Source organism: Natator depressus, chromosome 3 (assembly GCF_965152275.1).
Source record: "Natator depressus isolate rNatDep1 chromosome 3, rNatDep2.hap1, whole genome shotgun sequence".
Classification (NCBI taxonomy): domain Eukaryota; kingdom Metazoa; phylum Chordata; order Testudines; family Cheloniidae; genus Natator; species Natator depressus.
In genome coordinates, this window is record NC_134236.1 from 155,076,845 (window position 1) to 155,089,885 (window position 13,041).

At 41.7% G+C, this 13,041-nt stretch overlaps 1 protein-coding gene across 2 annotated transcripts in view; it reads right to left on the reverse strand.

The window, feature by feature from the left end:
* The window catches only part of RBKS (ribokinase), a 104,665-nt gene that overhangs the window by 63,161 nt on the left and 28,463 nt on the right, over nt 1-13,041 (reverse strand). For both annotated transcript variants that reach the window (XM_074949127.1, XM_074949126.1), the window contains exon 2: nt 12,226-12,358. In XM_074949127.1, coding sequence (XP_074805228.1) covers nt 12,226-12,358 — 133 coding nt within the window. The remainder of the gene's footprint in view (nt 1-12,225; nt 12,359-13,041) is intronic.

Consider the following 13,041-nt stretch of genomic DNA (forward strand, 5'->3'; position numbering starts at 1 on the left):
GACCTTGAAACAGAAGTAGTGATGCAACCTTAAATAGTGTGGCACTGCCACATCACTATAATTCTATCCTGCACTTTTAGCCATTACTCAGTTTCAGACCGAAATATTAATAATAATAATTCCATTGTTCTCTTTAATTGCAATCCACATTTTGAGTTTTAAAATATCTTTCTAGCTCTAAGTCTCCCCCACTGCAAAAATATCAGGGTGTTACTAGAGAGGCCACTTGTCTGGTATTAAACCAGATGGTCCTCTTTTTGAGAGGTTTGTCTCTCACTGGTAGTGGGACAAAAATGGATGTGGTTTTGTCCGGTATCAGATGGAGGACAACACCTCGCCCCTCCAGCTCTTAAAATGGCACCCCCCTGTATGGCATGACCTTGCAAACACCATGTGTACAAGGTCATGCTGGCAGAGGCGGGGCTGCATGCTCTTAAAGATGGCGCTTCCCATGCGGCGTGACCTCACATGCACCATCAAACTATCAGGGGCAGGGTCATACCTGCAGGGTTGGGCCCATGCCGTTGCTGGAAGTACTGGAATGTCCAGTGTTCTGGGAAGGTATGAGTGGCCACCTTAGGTTTTATACATTTTAAGTGTATAGTCTGGAAAGTGAGTCTGTAAACATGTTATCATAGGATTCTATATTTATTTTCCCTCTGGACTTCCAGACCAAATGCACTCAGTTTACAAATCAAAACATGATTTTTATTTTAACTGATGATGCTGAAAACTTTAAATAGGGTTTGAGAGTCAAGCTGTGCTCTTTTCTGCCTCTTACATCATCTTAAAGAGAGTCTGCAGTTGGAACTAAGCTTATCATTTTGAGTAGCTCTGCAGGGCTCACAGGAATAAACACTTTTTTTCAGTACATTAAGCAAATGTAACTCAAAAGACACACAGGGAACACATGTGGAGAAAGAAAAAGTGTCTTTTTTACATGACCTAAACCCACACGGTACATATTTATAAAGCCAATGTAACTTTTAATTCATCCAGTTGGGCCTATGTATTCAGCAGGGTCAGTTTCTACATGTCAGCATTGCTGTGTTGTTTGTACTCTAACTTCTGAGAGAGCAAATTGTGGTCTCAAGTCCCACACCAGAAACTGGGCAACATTAATAGTGCAATTCAACCGTAAATGTTACTGCATGAGTCACCCTTCAAATAAGTTGTTAAATAAAGATCTGTTCTTCCCATCCTGGTTGCTGTCTAGTGGCCAATAAATTGGGCAAAGAATTGGGAGATAAGCCCAGTGTCCTAGCCAATGGTCGTTTTGTCCATGACACAAGTGCTATATTCAAAACTATGTCTGAGCAAGTGGTTGCTTTGTTGTCTACTGTGAGGTAAGTATGTACCTCAGCTCTGCAAGATACCTTGAATACAAGAAACACTATATAAAATCAAAATCTAAACACACATTTAAATCATAAGATGATTCTCTTCTTTTACTCATCCCATTGTACAGCCATATTTTGAAGTGCACTTCCATTTACAACATCTGCAAGAGATTTATCTTAAAATGTCACTAGGGACAGTCAATGTCTCTAAATAGCAGTTTGTAAGGCAGAAAATTGGTTGAGGACAGTCTAGATCAGATGAAGTTAATGCTAATAAGTAGGATAAGCACGTGCTCTGGTTTGTGAGGGTGCATACCCATCGTTTTCAAGGAGGTTTGCAATTTGCAGTATTTCTGAATCACTGATTATTCCTGGATAGAGTCTGTGGTCAGGGACCTCATCAAAGTTATCCACGTTTTTGTGACCTAACAATTGTGTTATTACAGTGTGCTTTATCTAGAAATAACCATGCAGGCTTCTATGAAGCTTCAGCTAGTGCACAAGGCAATAGCTACACACTTACTTAGTCATGGAGGCATTTCATAGCTGTTCTCCAAAGGCTGGATTGACTTCGTATTCCCTTCAACTTGCTTGTTTCAATCTATAAAGTCTAGAAAGTTAGGGTCCTGGATATCTTAAAAACCTGCATCTCTTGCTACTCAACTGTCACAAAAATTGAGATGGGGGGGGACTTTAGTTTACAGCTCCTAGATTTGTACATCTTGATGCTGAAAGGAAGGTGTTCTTGGTAGACAGCCCTAGACCATCAGCATCCATGTCTGTTTATCTTCAGCGCACTGTGTAAGGCTCATCTATTCATTCAAGCTCTGCCCTCAGGGAGATGTGAATATGGGGCATCAAGATCATTTTAGAATTGAGTACATTTAATTCGACATCATCAATAAATGTAACATATTGTTTTTAAATGTTCGTTATGTGTGCTCAGACCCTGCTAGATTGAATATTTTATAAATAGGAAAACAAACACATTTCTTGGTCTATTGACTTGCAGAAGATACTGTGTACTGAAATATTGTTTCTTTATTCCAGAATCACTACATTTACATCCCTTTCTACTAGGCTTGTAGCTACAGTGTTTGATGTAATTCACACTCATTCTTATTCACAATTTTTCAACATGTGCTTTTGCTGGCTTGCTATCAGTATTTTTCCATGTGCCATCAGGAGGGTTGACATCATCACAGATGAAATTCTAGCAGTCTGAGAGTCAAACTCAATCTGTACCTGCAAATTAATTGTATTGAAAAATATCTTTGCTGACACATCTTTTGTTCCATCTGTTCAGTGTGCTAAATTCTGTCATTAACTTTTTTTGGAGAGTGTTTACTCTTTTTCTTGCACAGGGAATGCAACCAGTTTTTGCTACTAAAAATAACAGAACTAGTAATGTGGAGAAAAACATGGCTTAAAAGGTGATTACATACTCTGAGCTGAATTATAGATGCAGCTACACTTTTATAACAAAGTAAAGGTTCAATTGCACTGTATTCTTTCTAAGTTGGGCTCACAGACCAATCTGTATGTTTGAACTGCTAGGAACTATAAAAAGGAAAGACTATATAAATGGCAATACAGTATTTCCTTTTTGAGAAAAAAATCAAATGCAACTGGGACACACAAACAGAATTTAACTCATTAGCTGCAGAACAATGACATCAAGATTAGAGCAATCAGCTAGGATCATCCCAGGATAGCTGCTAAAAGTGAAACAATCAAGACCTATTCAGAACACATCATTTCCCACTCCCTCCCTCCCCCCCCCCCACCTGAACAGCTTTAATTAAGATCGTTAAGACTCACTTTTTTTGTGGTGGCCAATAAAGAGAGAGAAAGGATGAGCTTCAGGGTAAGGTAGTAGCCTGGAACTCAAGAAACCTTAGTATATTTTCCAGTTCTGCCACAGGCTTTCTGTATGACCTTAGGCAAGCCACTTAATCTCCCTGTCCCTTAATTCCCTATCTGTAAAATGGAGATAATTATTAATTTCTCCCACCCTTTGTCTGTCTCATCTTTGGGGCTGTGACTGTCAGTTAGTATATCCCTCTACAGTGTCTAGCACAACTGATGCTACTATGATACATATAAAATAGCAGCAGCACCCACTGCTAGAGATATGCAGATCAAAAGACAGAAAGCAACATGCCATTTGTCAATCAGAGTGGGTCAGGATCAGTGGTTGGTACTGAAAATAAAATTCCACAGCAATTTATGGTATCCATACTGCTCTTTATGTGGATCCATTATATTCATAACTCATGACACTTATTTTTCTTCACAACATCATATTTTTACTTGTAAGCTGAGAAAATATGACCTGGAATCTTTGAGAGAGACAATAAAGATGGAAATGCATGTTAAGATATGCACTGAAGAGACCAATTAAACTGACACAAGTCAGACATTTTTCCTGCTGGACTGCAACACACTGTCTTCTGACAGTGGCCAATGCCAGGTGCTTCGAGGGAATGAACAGAATAGGTAATCAAGTGATCCATCCCCTGTCACCCATTCCCAGCTTCTGGCAAACAGAGGCTAGGGACACCATCCCTGTCCATCCTGGCTAACAGTCATTGATGGAGCTATCCTCTATGACTTTATCTAGTTCTTTTTTGAACCCTATTATTGTCTTGGCTTCACAACATCCTCTGGCAAAGAGTTCCACAGGTGTGAAGAAATACTTCCTTTTGTTTGTTTTAAACCTGCTGCCTATTAATTTCATTTGGTGGCCCCTAGTTCTTGTGTTATGAGAAGGACTAAATAACACTTCCTTATTTACTTTCTCCACACCAGTCATGATTTTATAGCCCTCTATCATATCCCCACTTAGTCGTCTCTTTTCCAAGCTGAAAAGTCCCAGTCTTATTAATCTCTCCTCACATGGATGCTGTTCCATACCCCTAATCAGTTTTGTTGCATTTTTCTGTACCTTTTCCAATTCCAATATATCTTTTTTGAGATGGGGCACCCACATCTGCATGCAGTATTCACGATGTGGGCATACCAGGGATTTATATAGAGGCAATATGATATTTTCTGTCTTATTATCTATCCCTTTCCTAATGATTCCCAACATTCTGTTTGCTTTTTGGACTGCTGCTACACATTGAGTGGATGTTTTAGAGAACTATCCACAATGACTTCAAGAGTGGTAACAGCTAATTTAGACCCCATCATTTTATATGTATAGTTGGGATTATGCTTTCCAATGTGCATTACTTTGCATTTATCAACATTGAATTTCATCTACCATTTTGTGGCCCAGTCACCCAGTTTTGAGAGATCCTTTTGTAGCTCTTCGCAGTCTGCCTGGGACTTAACTATCTTGATAAGTTTTGTACCATCTGCCAATTTTGCCACCTCACTGTTTACCCCTTTTTCCAAACTGCTGGGAGACACCACTATTTACCTCTCTCCATTCTGAGAACTATTTATTCCTACCCTTTGTTTCCTGTCTTTTAATCAGTTACCAATCTATGAGAGGACCTTCCCTCTTATCTCAGGACAGATTACTTTGCTTAAGACCTTGTCAAAGGTTTTCTGAAAATCTAAGTACACTATATCCACTGGATCCCCCTTGACCACATGCTTGTTGACTCTCTCAAAGAATTCTAGTAGATTGGTGAGGCATGATTTCCCTTTATAAAAATCATGTTGACTCTTCCCCAACAAATCATATTCATCTATGTGTCTGACAATTCTATTCTTTACCATAGTTTCAACCAGTTTGCCCAGTACTGAAGTTAGGCTTACCACCCTGTAATTGCTGGGATCACCTCTGGAGCCTTTTTAAAAAATTGGCATCACATTAGCTGCCCTCCAGTCATCTAGTACAGAAGCTGATTTAAATGACAGGTTACATACCACAGTTAGTAGTTCTTCAATTTCACATTTGCGTTCCTTCAGAACTCTTTCGTGAATACCATCTGGTCCTGGTGACTTATTACTGTTTAGTTTATCCATTTGTTCCAAAACCTCCCCTAATGACACCTCAATCTGGGTCAGTTCCTCAGATTTGTCTCCTAAAGAGAATGGCTCAGGTTTGGGAATCTCCCTCATACATCTTCAGCTGTGAAGACCGAAGCAAAGAATTAATTTAGTTTCTCCACAATGGCTTTATCGTCCTTGCGTGCTCCTTTAGGTAGCATCTCGATCGTCCAGTGGCTCCACTGGTTGTTTAGCAGGCTTCCTGCTTCTTATGTACTTAAAAAAAAAATTTGCTGTTACTTTTTGAGTCTTTTGCTAGCTGTTTTTCTCAATTCTTTTTTTGGCCTTCTTAACTATATTTTTACACTTCATTTGCCAGGAGTTTTTGCACCTTTCTATTTTCCTCACTAGGATTTAATTTCCATTTTTTAAAGGATGCCTTTTTGCCTCTCACTGCTTCTTTTACTTTGTTGTTTAGCCACTGTGGCACTTTTTTGGTTCTCTAATTATGTGTTTTAGTTTGGGGTATACATTTAACTTGAGCCTCTATTTTGGTGTTTTTAAAAAATTTCCATGCAGCTTGCAGGGATTTCACTTTTGGCACTGTACCCTTTTAATTTTTGTTTAACTAACTTCCTCATTTTTGTGTAGTTCCCCATTCTGAAATTAAATGCTACCATGTTGGGCTGCTGTGGTGTTTTCCTTGCCACAGGGATGCTACATCTAATTATATTATGGTCACTATTACCAAGCGGCTCAGCCATATTCACCTCTTGGACCAGATCCTGTGCTTCACTTAGGACAAAATCAAGAATTGCCTCTCACCTTTTGTGTTACAGGACCAGCTGCTCCAAGAAGCAATCACTTAAAGTGTCAAAAACCTTTGTCTCTGTATCCCATCCTTTGGTGACAGGTACCCAGTCAATATGGGAATAGTTAAAATTCCCCATTATTATTGAGTTTTTTATTTTTATAGCCTCTCTAATCTTCCTGAGCATTTCACAGTCACTATCACCATCCTGGTCAGGTGATCGGAACTATATCCCTACCATTATATTCTTATTATTAGAGCATGGAATTACTATCCATAGAGATTCCATGGTACAATTTGGTTCATTTAAGACTTTTACTTCATTTGATTCCACACTTTCTTTCACATATAGTGCCACTCCCCCACCAGCATGACTTGTTCTACCCTTCCGATATATTTTGTACCCTGGTATTACTGTGTCCAACTGATTATACTCATTCCACCAAGTTTCTGAGATGCCTATTATATCAATATCCTCATTTAATACAAGGCACTCTAGTTCACCCATCTTATTGTTTAGACTTCTAGCACTGGTATATAAGCACTTAAAAATTGTCACTTTTCAGCTGTCTGGCATTACGTGATGTAATTGAATGGGACTCTTTTTCATTTGACTGTTTCTCATTAGATCCTACCTGTATTTTATCTTCCATCCTCTCCTCCTTACTAGGACATAGAGTAGGGGTTCTCAAACTGGGGGTCAGGACCCCGCAGGGGGTCGCGAGGTTATTACCTGGGGGAATCATGAGCTGTCAGCCTCATCCCAAACCCTGCTTTGCCTCCAGCATTTATAATGGTGCTAAATATATAAAAAAGTGTTTTTAATTTATTAGGGGAGTTGCACTCAGAAGCTTGCTATGTGAAAGGGGTCACCAGTACAAAACTTTGAGAACCACTGACAGAGAATCTCCATTAATAGATTCTCCCCTAAGGGATGTCTCTGTCTTATAAAGCACTTGGAAATTTTGGGATCAAATTGGCTACGAACATGTAAACATCTCATATTATTATTAAAGAATGTGAAACTGAAAACAAATTATGAAAGGCAGAATCTTAAGACTGAAATTTCAAAAACCTGGGATAATCCACTAACATAGGCATTAACATTGTTTGATGTTAAGCACTTTGATTCCTTAAGATGACTTGTTTGTGACCCGGTAGGGCCAAGGGCAGCCCTCACTGGAAATGCGAAGGTCAGGGGCAGGCTGCAAAAGTGAGAGCAGATACTCCTAAGACTGGTGGGTAACTCTGAAGTTAAACTCCCCAACCAGTCACAAACTATTCTCCTGATCCCCCACACTCGTTATCAAGAAGCAAAAAAAGAAAAAAAAAGAAAAAAAAAAGAAATAACACAGCCCCCTTTATTTCATTCCAGTTCTCTGGCTCCCACTCAGCACCACGGTGCAGTAAGGTGAGGAGTTATTTAAAAACTCTTCTCACTATGCAAAATGTTCTTCTGAACCGCAAAGGGCCAGCCATATTGCCAGGTTAGTATTAGGCTGGATCGTACCCAAAATACCACACTGTCAGCCAAACCTTTAGCATCTAAAACTAAAGGTTTATTATAAGGAAAAAAGAAAGAACAAAAAAACAGCTGTTAAATGGTAAAGCAGTCACATACATACAAAGACTTCAAAGTCCATATATCAGGTCAGGGCTGTCCCTAGCTATTTGGGTGCCCTACGCAGTCCCCCTGCGGGGGGGGGGCAGTGTGGGGCCCCAGGCCTACATGAAGGGAGGTGGGGGGGGCTGGCCCCAGGCCTCCGTGGGGGAGCTGCGTGGGGCCCTGGCCCAGGCCACCTCAGGGGGGGACCTGGCCCCAGCCTGCTCCGCTCCCCTGGCTCCTAGCCTTGCGGCCGACGAGTGCTGGGGGCGGTTCCCCCCTCCCCCCAAGCCTGGGAGCCAGGGGAGCAGAACAGGCTGGGGCTGGGTCACTCTACTTCCCACAGGAAGTGGCCAGTCCCCGTCCCCCACGGAGGCCTGGGGCCCCACACAGCCCCCCCGCAGAGGCCTGGGGCCAGCTCCCCTGGCTCCCAGCCGTGGAGGCCTGAGGCCCCAGGCTGCTCTGCTCCTGGCTCCCAGGCTTGGGGGGAGGGGAGAACCGCCCCCCAGCACTCACCGGCAGCGCAACTGGGAGCCAGGGGAGCGGAGCAGGCTGGGCCTGGTCGTTCCACTTACCACGCAGTGAGTGCAGGGTCGGGCCTAGCTGGAGACTTAACGGGAGTGGGGGTGGGGTGGAGCAAGGACGGGGAAGGGGCGGGGCTGGAGCAGAGCAGGGGCGGGGGCCTGGGGAAGAGCCGGAGCAGGGGCTGGAGCAGCAAGCAGCTGCGCAGGGCACCAGGAAATTTGCCCCAGATTTCCAGGTGCCCTACGCAGCTGCGTGCTTTGCGTATGGGTAAGGACGGCCCTGTATCAGATTCTTAGCAGTACTGGTGAGTTTGATGGTTTGAAAGTCCCTCTGGAAGACATCCAAAGCTTGGATGGGTCATTCAGTCCTTTGTTCAGAGCTTTGTTTGTAGAAAAGTTACTCCAGAGGTAAGAAGCAGGACTGAAGACAAAATGGAGATGATGCAGCTTTTATATTCTTTTTCCATGCAGTATTTCCTTTGTTCCAAATACAAGCTGCCCAGCACATGGCCTGGAATCCTTAGAGTTCTGTCCATAGGCATGCCCCTGCATGCCTTGCTGAGTCATAAGGTGTAGCCCCTGACACTTTCAATGGGTTCATTGTACAGTTGATGTCCCTTGATGGGCCATCAAGCAGGCTAGGCAGTGCTGATGCCAGTCTGTCTGGGGGTGTCATCTAGATGCACAGCACAAGTTTGAAATATAGATAAACGCTACATATCTATAACTTATAATACAAAGGTGATACAACTATATAAACAAAGTCATCATACTTGGTGAATTGTAACATTTTCACAGATACCTTATACAGCATATCTGGTCAGATTCCTTGCAATTTTATAATATTGGTGTCAACGATATCATAAAGTGTCTCACATATTCCATACAATGTCACATTGTTAATGTAACAAACAACTAAAATAGCAATGACTTATTGCAATGCTATTTTACCTTGAATGCGTAGAATTACTTTATGCCGGTCCCAATGACATGTGCAGAGACTGCATAAATGCTATCTGAAGTAAGATTTATGTGAAGCTACAAAGTGAACGCTAATTTTTACATAAAATCAAAAAACGTTGGTGAATTCTAGAGAGCTTAGAAAAATTCTTGCTTCTACTTTGTCTTCCTTTTCTTCAACACATAGATAACATTAAGAAAAAACTGTTAGGACTATCTCTTCTTAAGTCTATATAAAATTTTTTGGTAAAGGTAATAGCCATGCCACCAGCCTATGGAATTTGACTCATGAAGCAAACATTTCAGGAAACACATATTCTACATTTGGCAGTAAGCCAATTCTGAACCATTTTCAAATAATTCAAGATACATATCACCACCAAAAAAATTAGCATTCAGTTAGGAACGTTAACACCAAATTCTTTATAAACTTTTTAAATATAAGAATCTGAAAGCTACTGAAGAAAAAGAGACCAAATATCTATGTCTTTCAAGATCTGGGACACTGACAATCCTAACATAAGAAAACCATGGAAAACAGCTAGTGACAGGTGAACCTCAGATGATTTGCAAGTATGATTTGGATACCTATCTATACCTCATTAACCTAAACACTGGGCTGAAAATCTAGTGAGAAAAGGCTCTCTCAGGAGATTAGGAAAATTTATCTATGTCTTACCTGAAAATTTCCTTTCTTGGAGTAATGAGGTTGACAGATCCATGACATTGGGTACTTCGCTCTGTGCAGCCTTAGAAGCAGACCAGAACTGTCAGTCAGAGGCACGGGAGATGAGGTTCCACCTCTGCGAAACGGCCAGTTGAGATACTTCCATAGTGTAGGCAAAACTACTCAAATAGTAGTTATCAATGGTCTGCTGTCAAAATGGGAGGGCATATCTACAGTGGGGACCCACAGGATCCAGTATTTTAATTGACTTGGATAATGGAATGGAGAGTATGCTTATAAAATCCGCAGATGACACAAAGCAAGGAGGGATTGCAAGCACTTTTGAGGACAGGAATAGAATTCAGAACAACCGTGACATATTGGAGAATTGGTCTGAATTCAGCAAGATGAAATTCAATAAAGACAAGAGCAAAATACTTCACTTAGAAGGAAAAATCAAATGCACAAGTAAAACATAGGGAATAAATAGCTAAGTGGTAATACTGCTGAAAAGGATCTGAGGGATACAGTGGATCACAACTTGAATAAAACTCAACAATGTGATACAGCTGCAAAAAAGGCTAATATTATTCTGGGGAGTATTAAGAGGAGTGTCGCATGTAAGGCCTCTCAGGTAGCTGTTCCGCTCTACCCAGCACTGGTGAGGCCTCAGCTGGAGTACTGTGTCCAATTCTGTGTGTCACACTTTAGGAAAGATGTAGACAAACTGGACAGAATCCAGAAGAAAACAACAAAAACGATAAAAGGTTAAGAAAACCTGACCTATGAGGAAAGGTCAAAAATCGGGCATATGTAGCCTTGAGAAAAAAAGACTGGGGGGAGATCTGAAAACTGTTTTCAAATACGTAAAGAGGATGCTAGAAACCCTGTCCCTGCCTGAGCATTTGAGAGAGACCAGGGTCTCCGCAAAACAGACACTGATCTCCATGTGGACAGGTTCTCAGTGAGGGAAGTGCAGGAGACGCAGCCGCTGGCTTTCCCTCTCTTAGCCTTCTCTGCCATGCGGCACTCTGTGTGGGTTAGCAAGGACAGAGTCCTGGTGACTGAGGAGAAAAGGAATCCTCCTTGCCAACAATGGTAGACTCCGACAGTCTGAAGATTTTTAGCCTCCCCTGTTCTTTTTCCCCTTCATCTTGTTCATAATTGCTCCGCAACGGGGAGGAGCTGGAGAGGCAGATGAAATCTGGCAGTTTCTCAGAAGTGGAGCCACATCTCTCCTGCCACTGATTGACAGGTTTGGTCTGCCTCCAAGGCTGCATAGAGCAGAGTACCCCAAGGTCATTGATCTGTGGACCTCATTATGAATAAAAATTCCATTCTTTCCAATCATATCTGCCCTCTTAGAAGAGACATTGGTCCATCAAACCTGGTTTCCAGTCCCTACCCATGGCCAATATCTGGTACTTCAGTAGAATGGCGGGGGGTGCGGGGAAAGCAGTGCATCCAGTCAAGTGTGGAATGCTCTATATGGTTACAGCAGGGCAGGTAAAGGCTAGAAGGGGTGGGAGTTCCATCTTAATCCTAGCAGTGATCAGCCCTGAACCAGAACATTTAATTATCCTTATCGTTCCCTGTATACCAACAGATGTTATTAACAGTAATAAAATTATCATCCCTTTCCAAAATCAAGGTGTAATAACACAGGAATATAGGAACTGCCTGACTGAATCAGACCCATGATCCATCCAGCCCAGAAGCTTGTCTCCAACAGGAGCCAGCACTAAGATGCTTCAGAGGAAGATTCATGAAATTCCACAGCAGGCACATGTAGGATAATCTGTGGTTCCCTGCTCCCTGCAAAGATCTCATTCTAATCCCTAATAAAGATTGGTTTAAACCATGAAGAATGAAGTTTTATATCCCTTCCAAAATTTTTGTTAGCCTATCAGTACTTGACTGGGACCACTTATGGCAGTGAATTCCAGGCTGATTATATATTATTAAATATATAAATACAGCATGGCTGGTGAATGCAGAACCGAAAAATATCATCAATTTACCTCTCGTTCTTGCAATACAGGACAAGGTAAAAAGGAGGAACTGGTCAAGTTTAACTCAGTATAATTCTGAATATCTCAAGTTTTCTCCGGTGACATTATTCTAGGCTTTGTGGTTTCTCATTACATGCAATTCCCATCAGACCTCTAACCAACTCTTTGTTCTGGCTGTCTTGTAAATACCAGAAGAACAGTTTCCCTGGCAGTATTTTATTAATACATTTTGAACCAAAACCAGACGAGAAGAGATGCATTAAAAAGAGAGTTAACTTTTCTATCAACCACATAAAAGTTCCACTGAAGCTTGGATGAACATTTGGCTTGGTTGTTATCCAGTGGCCTCAAGACAATGCTTACCTTACAAATCATCAAGGTCTTGGCCCCAAGTCGAGCAGCCTGGATGCACTGATTGGCTCCTTTCCCCCCAAAACCAATGAAAAACTTATGTCCATGGATAGTTTCTCCAGCTTTTGGCAGACGAGTGGTAAGGCTATTGCAATTTAAAAACAAAACAAAACATATATTAGTAACTGATAGGTCAAGAGTCGTAAAAATAAGAGTTAGATTGATACAATCCTAAGTGGCACCAATGTTCAAGCTGGTGCTACAGTAGGAGGCAGTGATGAGTTAGCCTTTCATTCAATAAATCACAAAAACTGATGATATGAGAGACCCGTTGGGTTATCTAGTTTATCTAGTACCCATGTCAGGTTGTTTCCTACCATATTTTATAAATGCTTTGTCCAATCTAGTTTTAGAAGTTCTAAGCAAAGGAGGAACTGTTTTTTTTGTCACAAGTTTGTACAGCACCTAGGATAATGAGGTCCTGGCCCATGACTGGGATCCCTAGGAGCTACTACCATAGAAATAAATACATTAATAAAACAATAGATCTCACTGTTAGGAAGTTTTACCCTGATATTCAGCCTAAATTTTTATATTGTTAATTTCATCTCATTATAGCTAATTATCATAGGTGCCGACTCTGTGGGTTCTCCAGGGCTGGAACACCCATGGGAAAAAAAATGGTGGATGCTGTGGACCCACCAGCAGCCCCCGCATCAGCTCCCGCCCACTGGTGGGCCCCGCCAATCAGTGCCTCCCCCTCCCTCCCACTTCCATGGATCAGCTGTTTAGTGGACTTCAGGAGGTGCTGGGGAGGAGGAGGAAGGG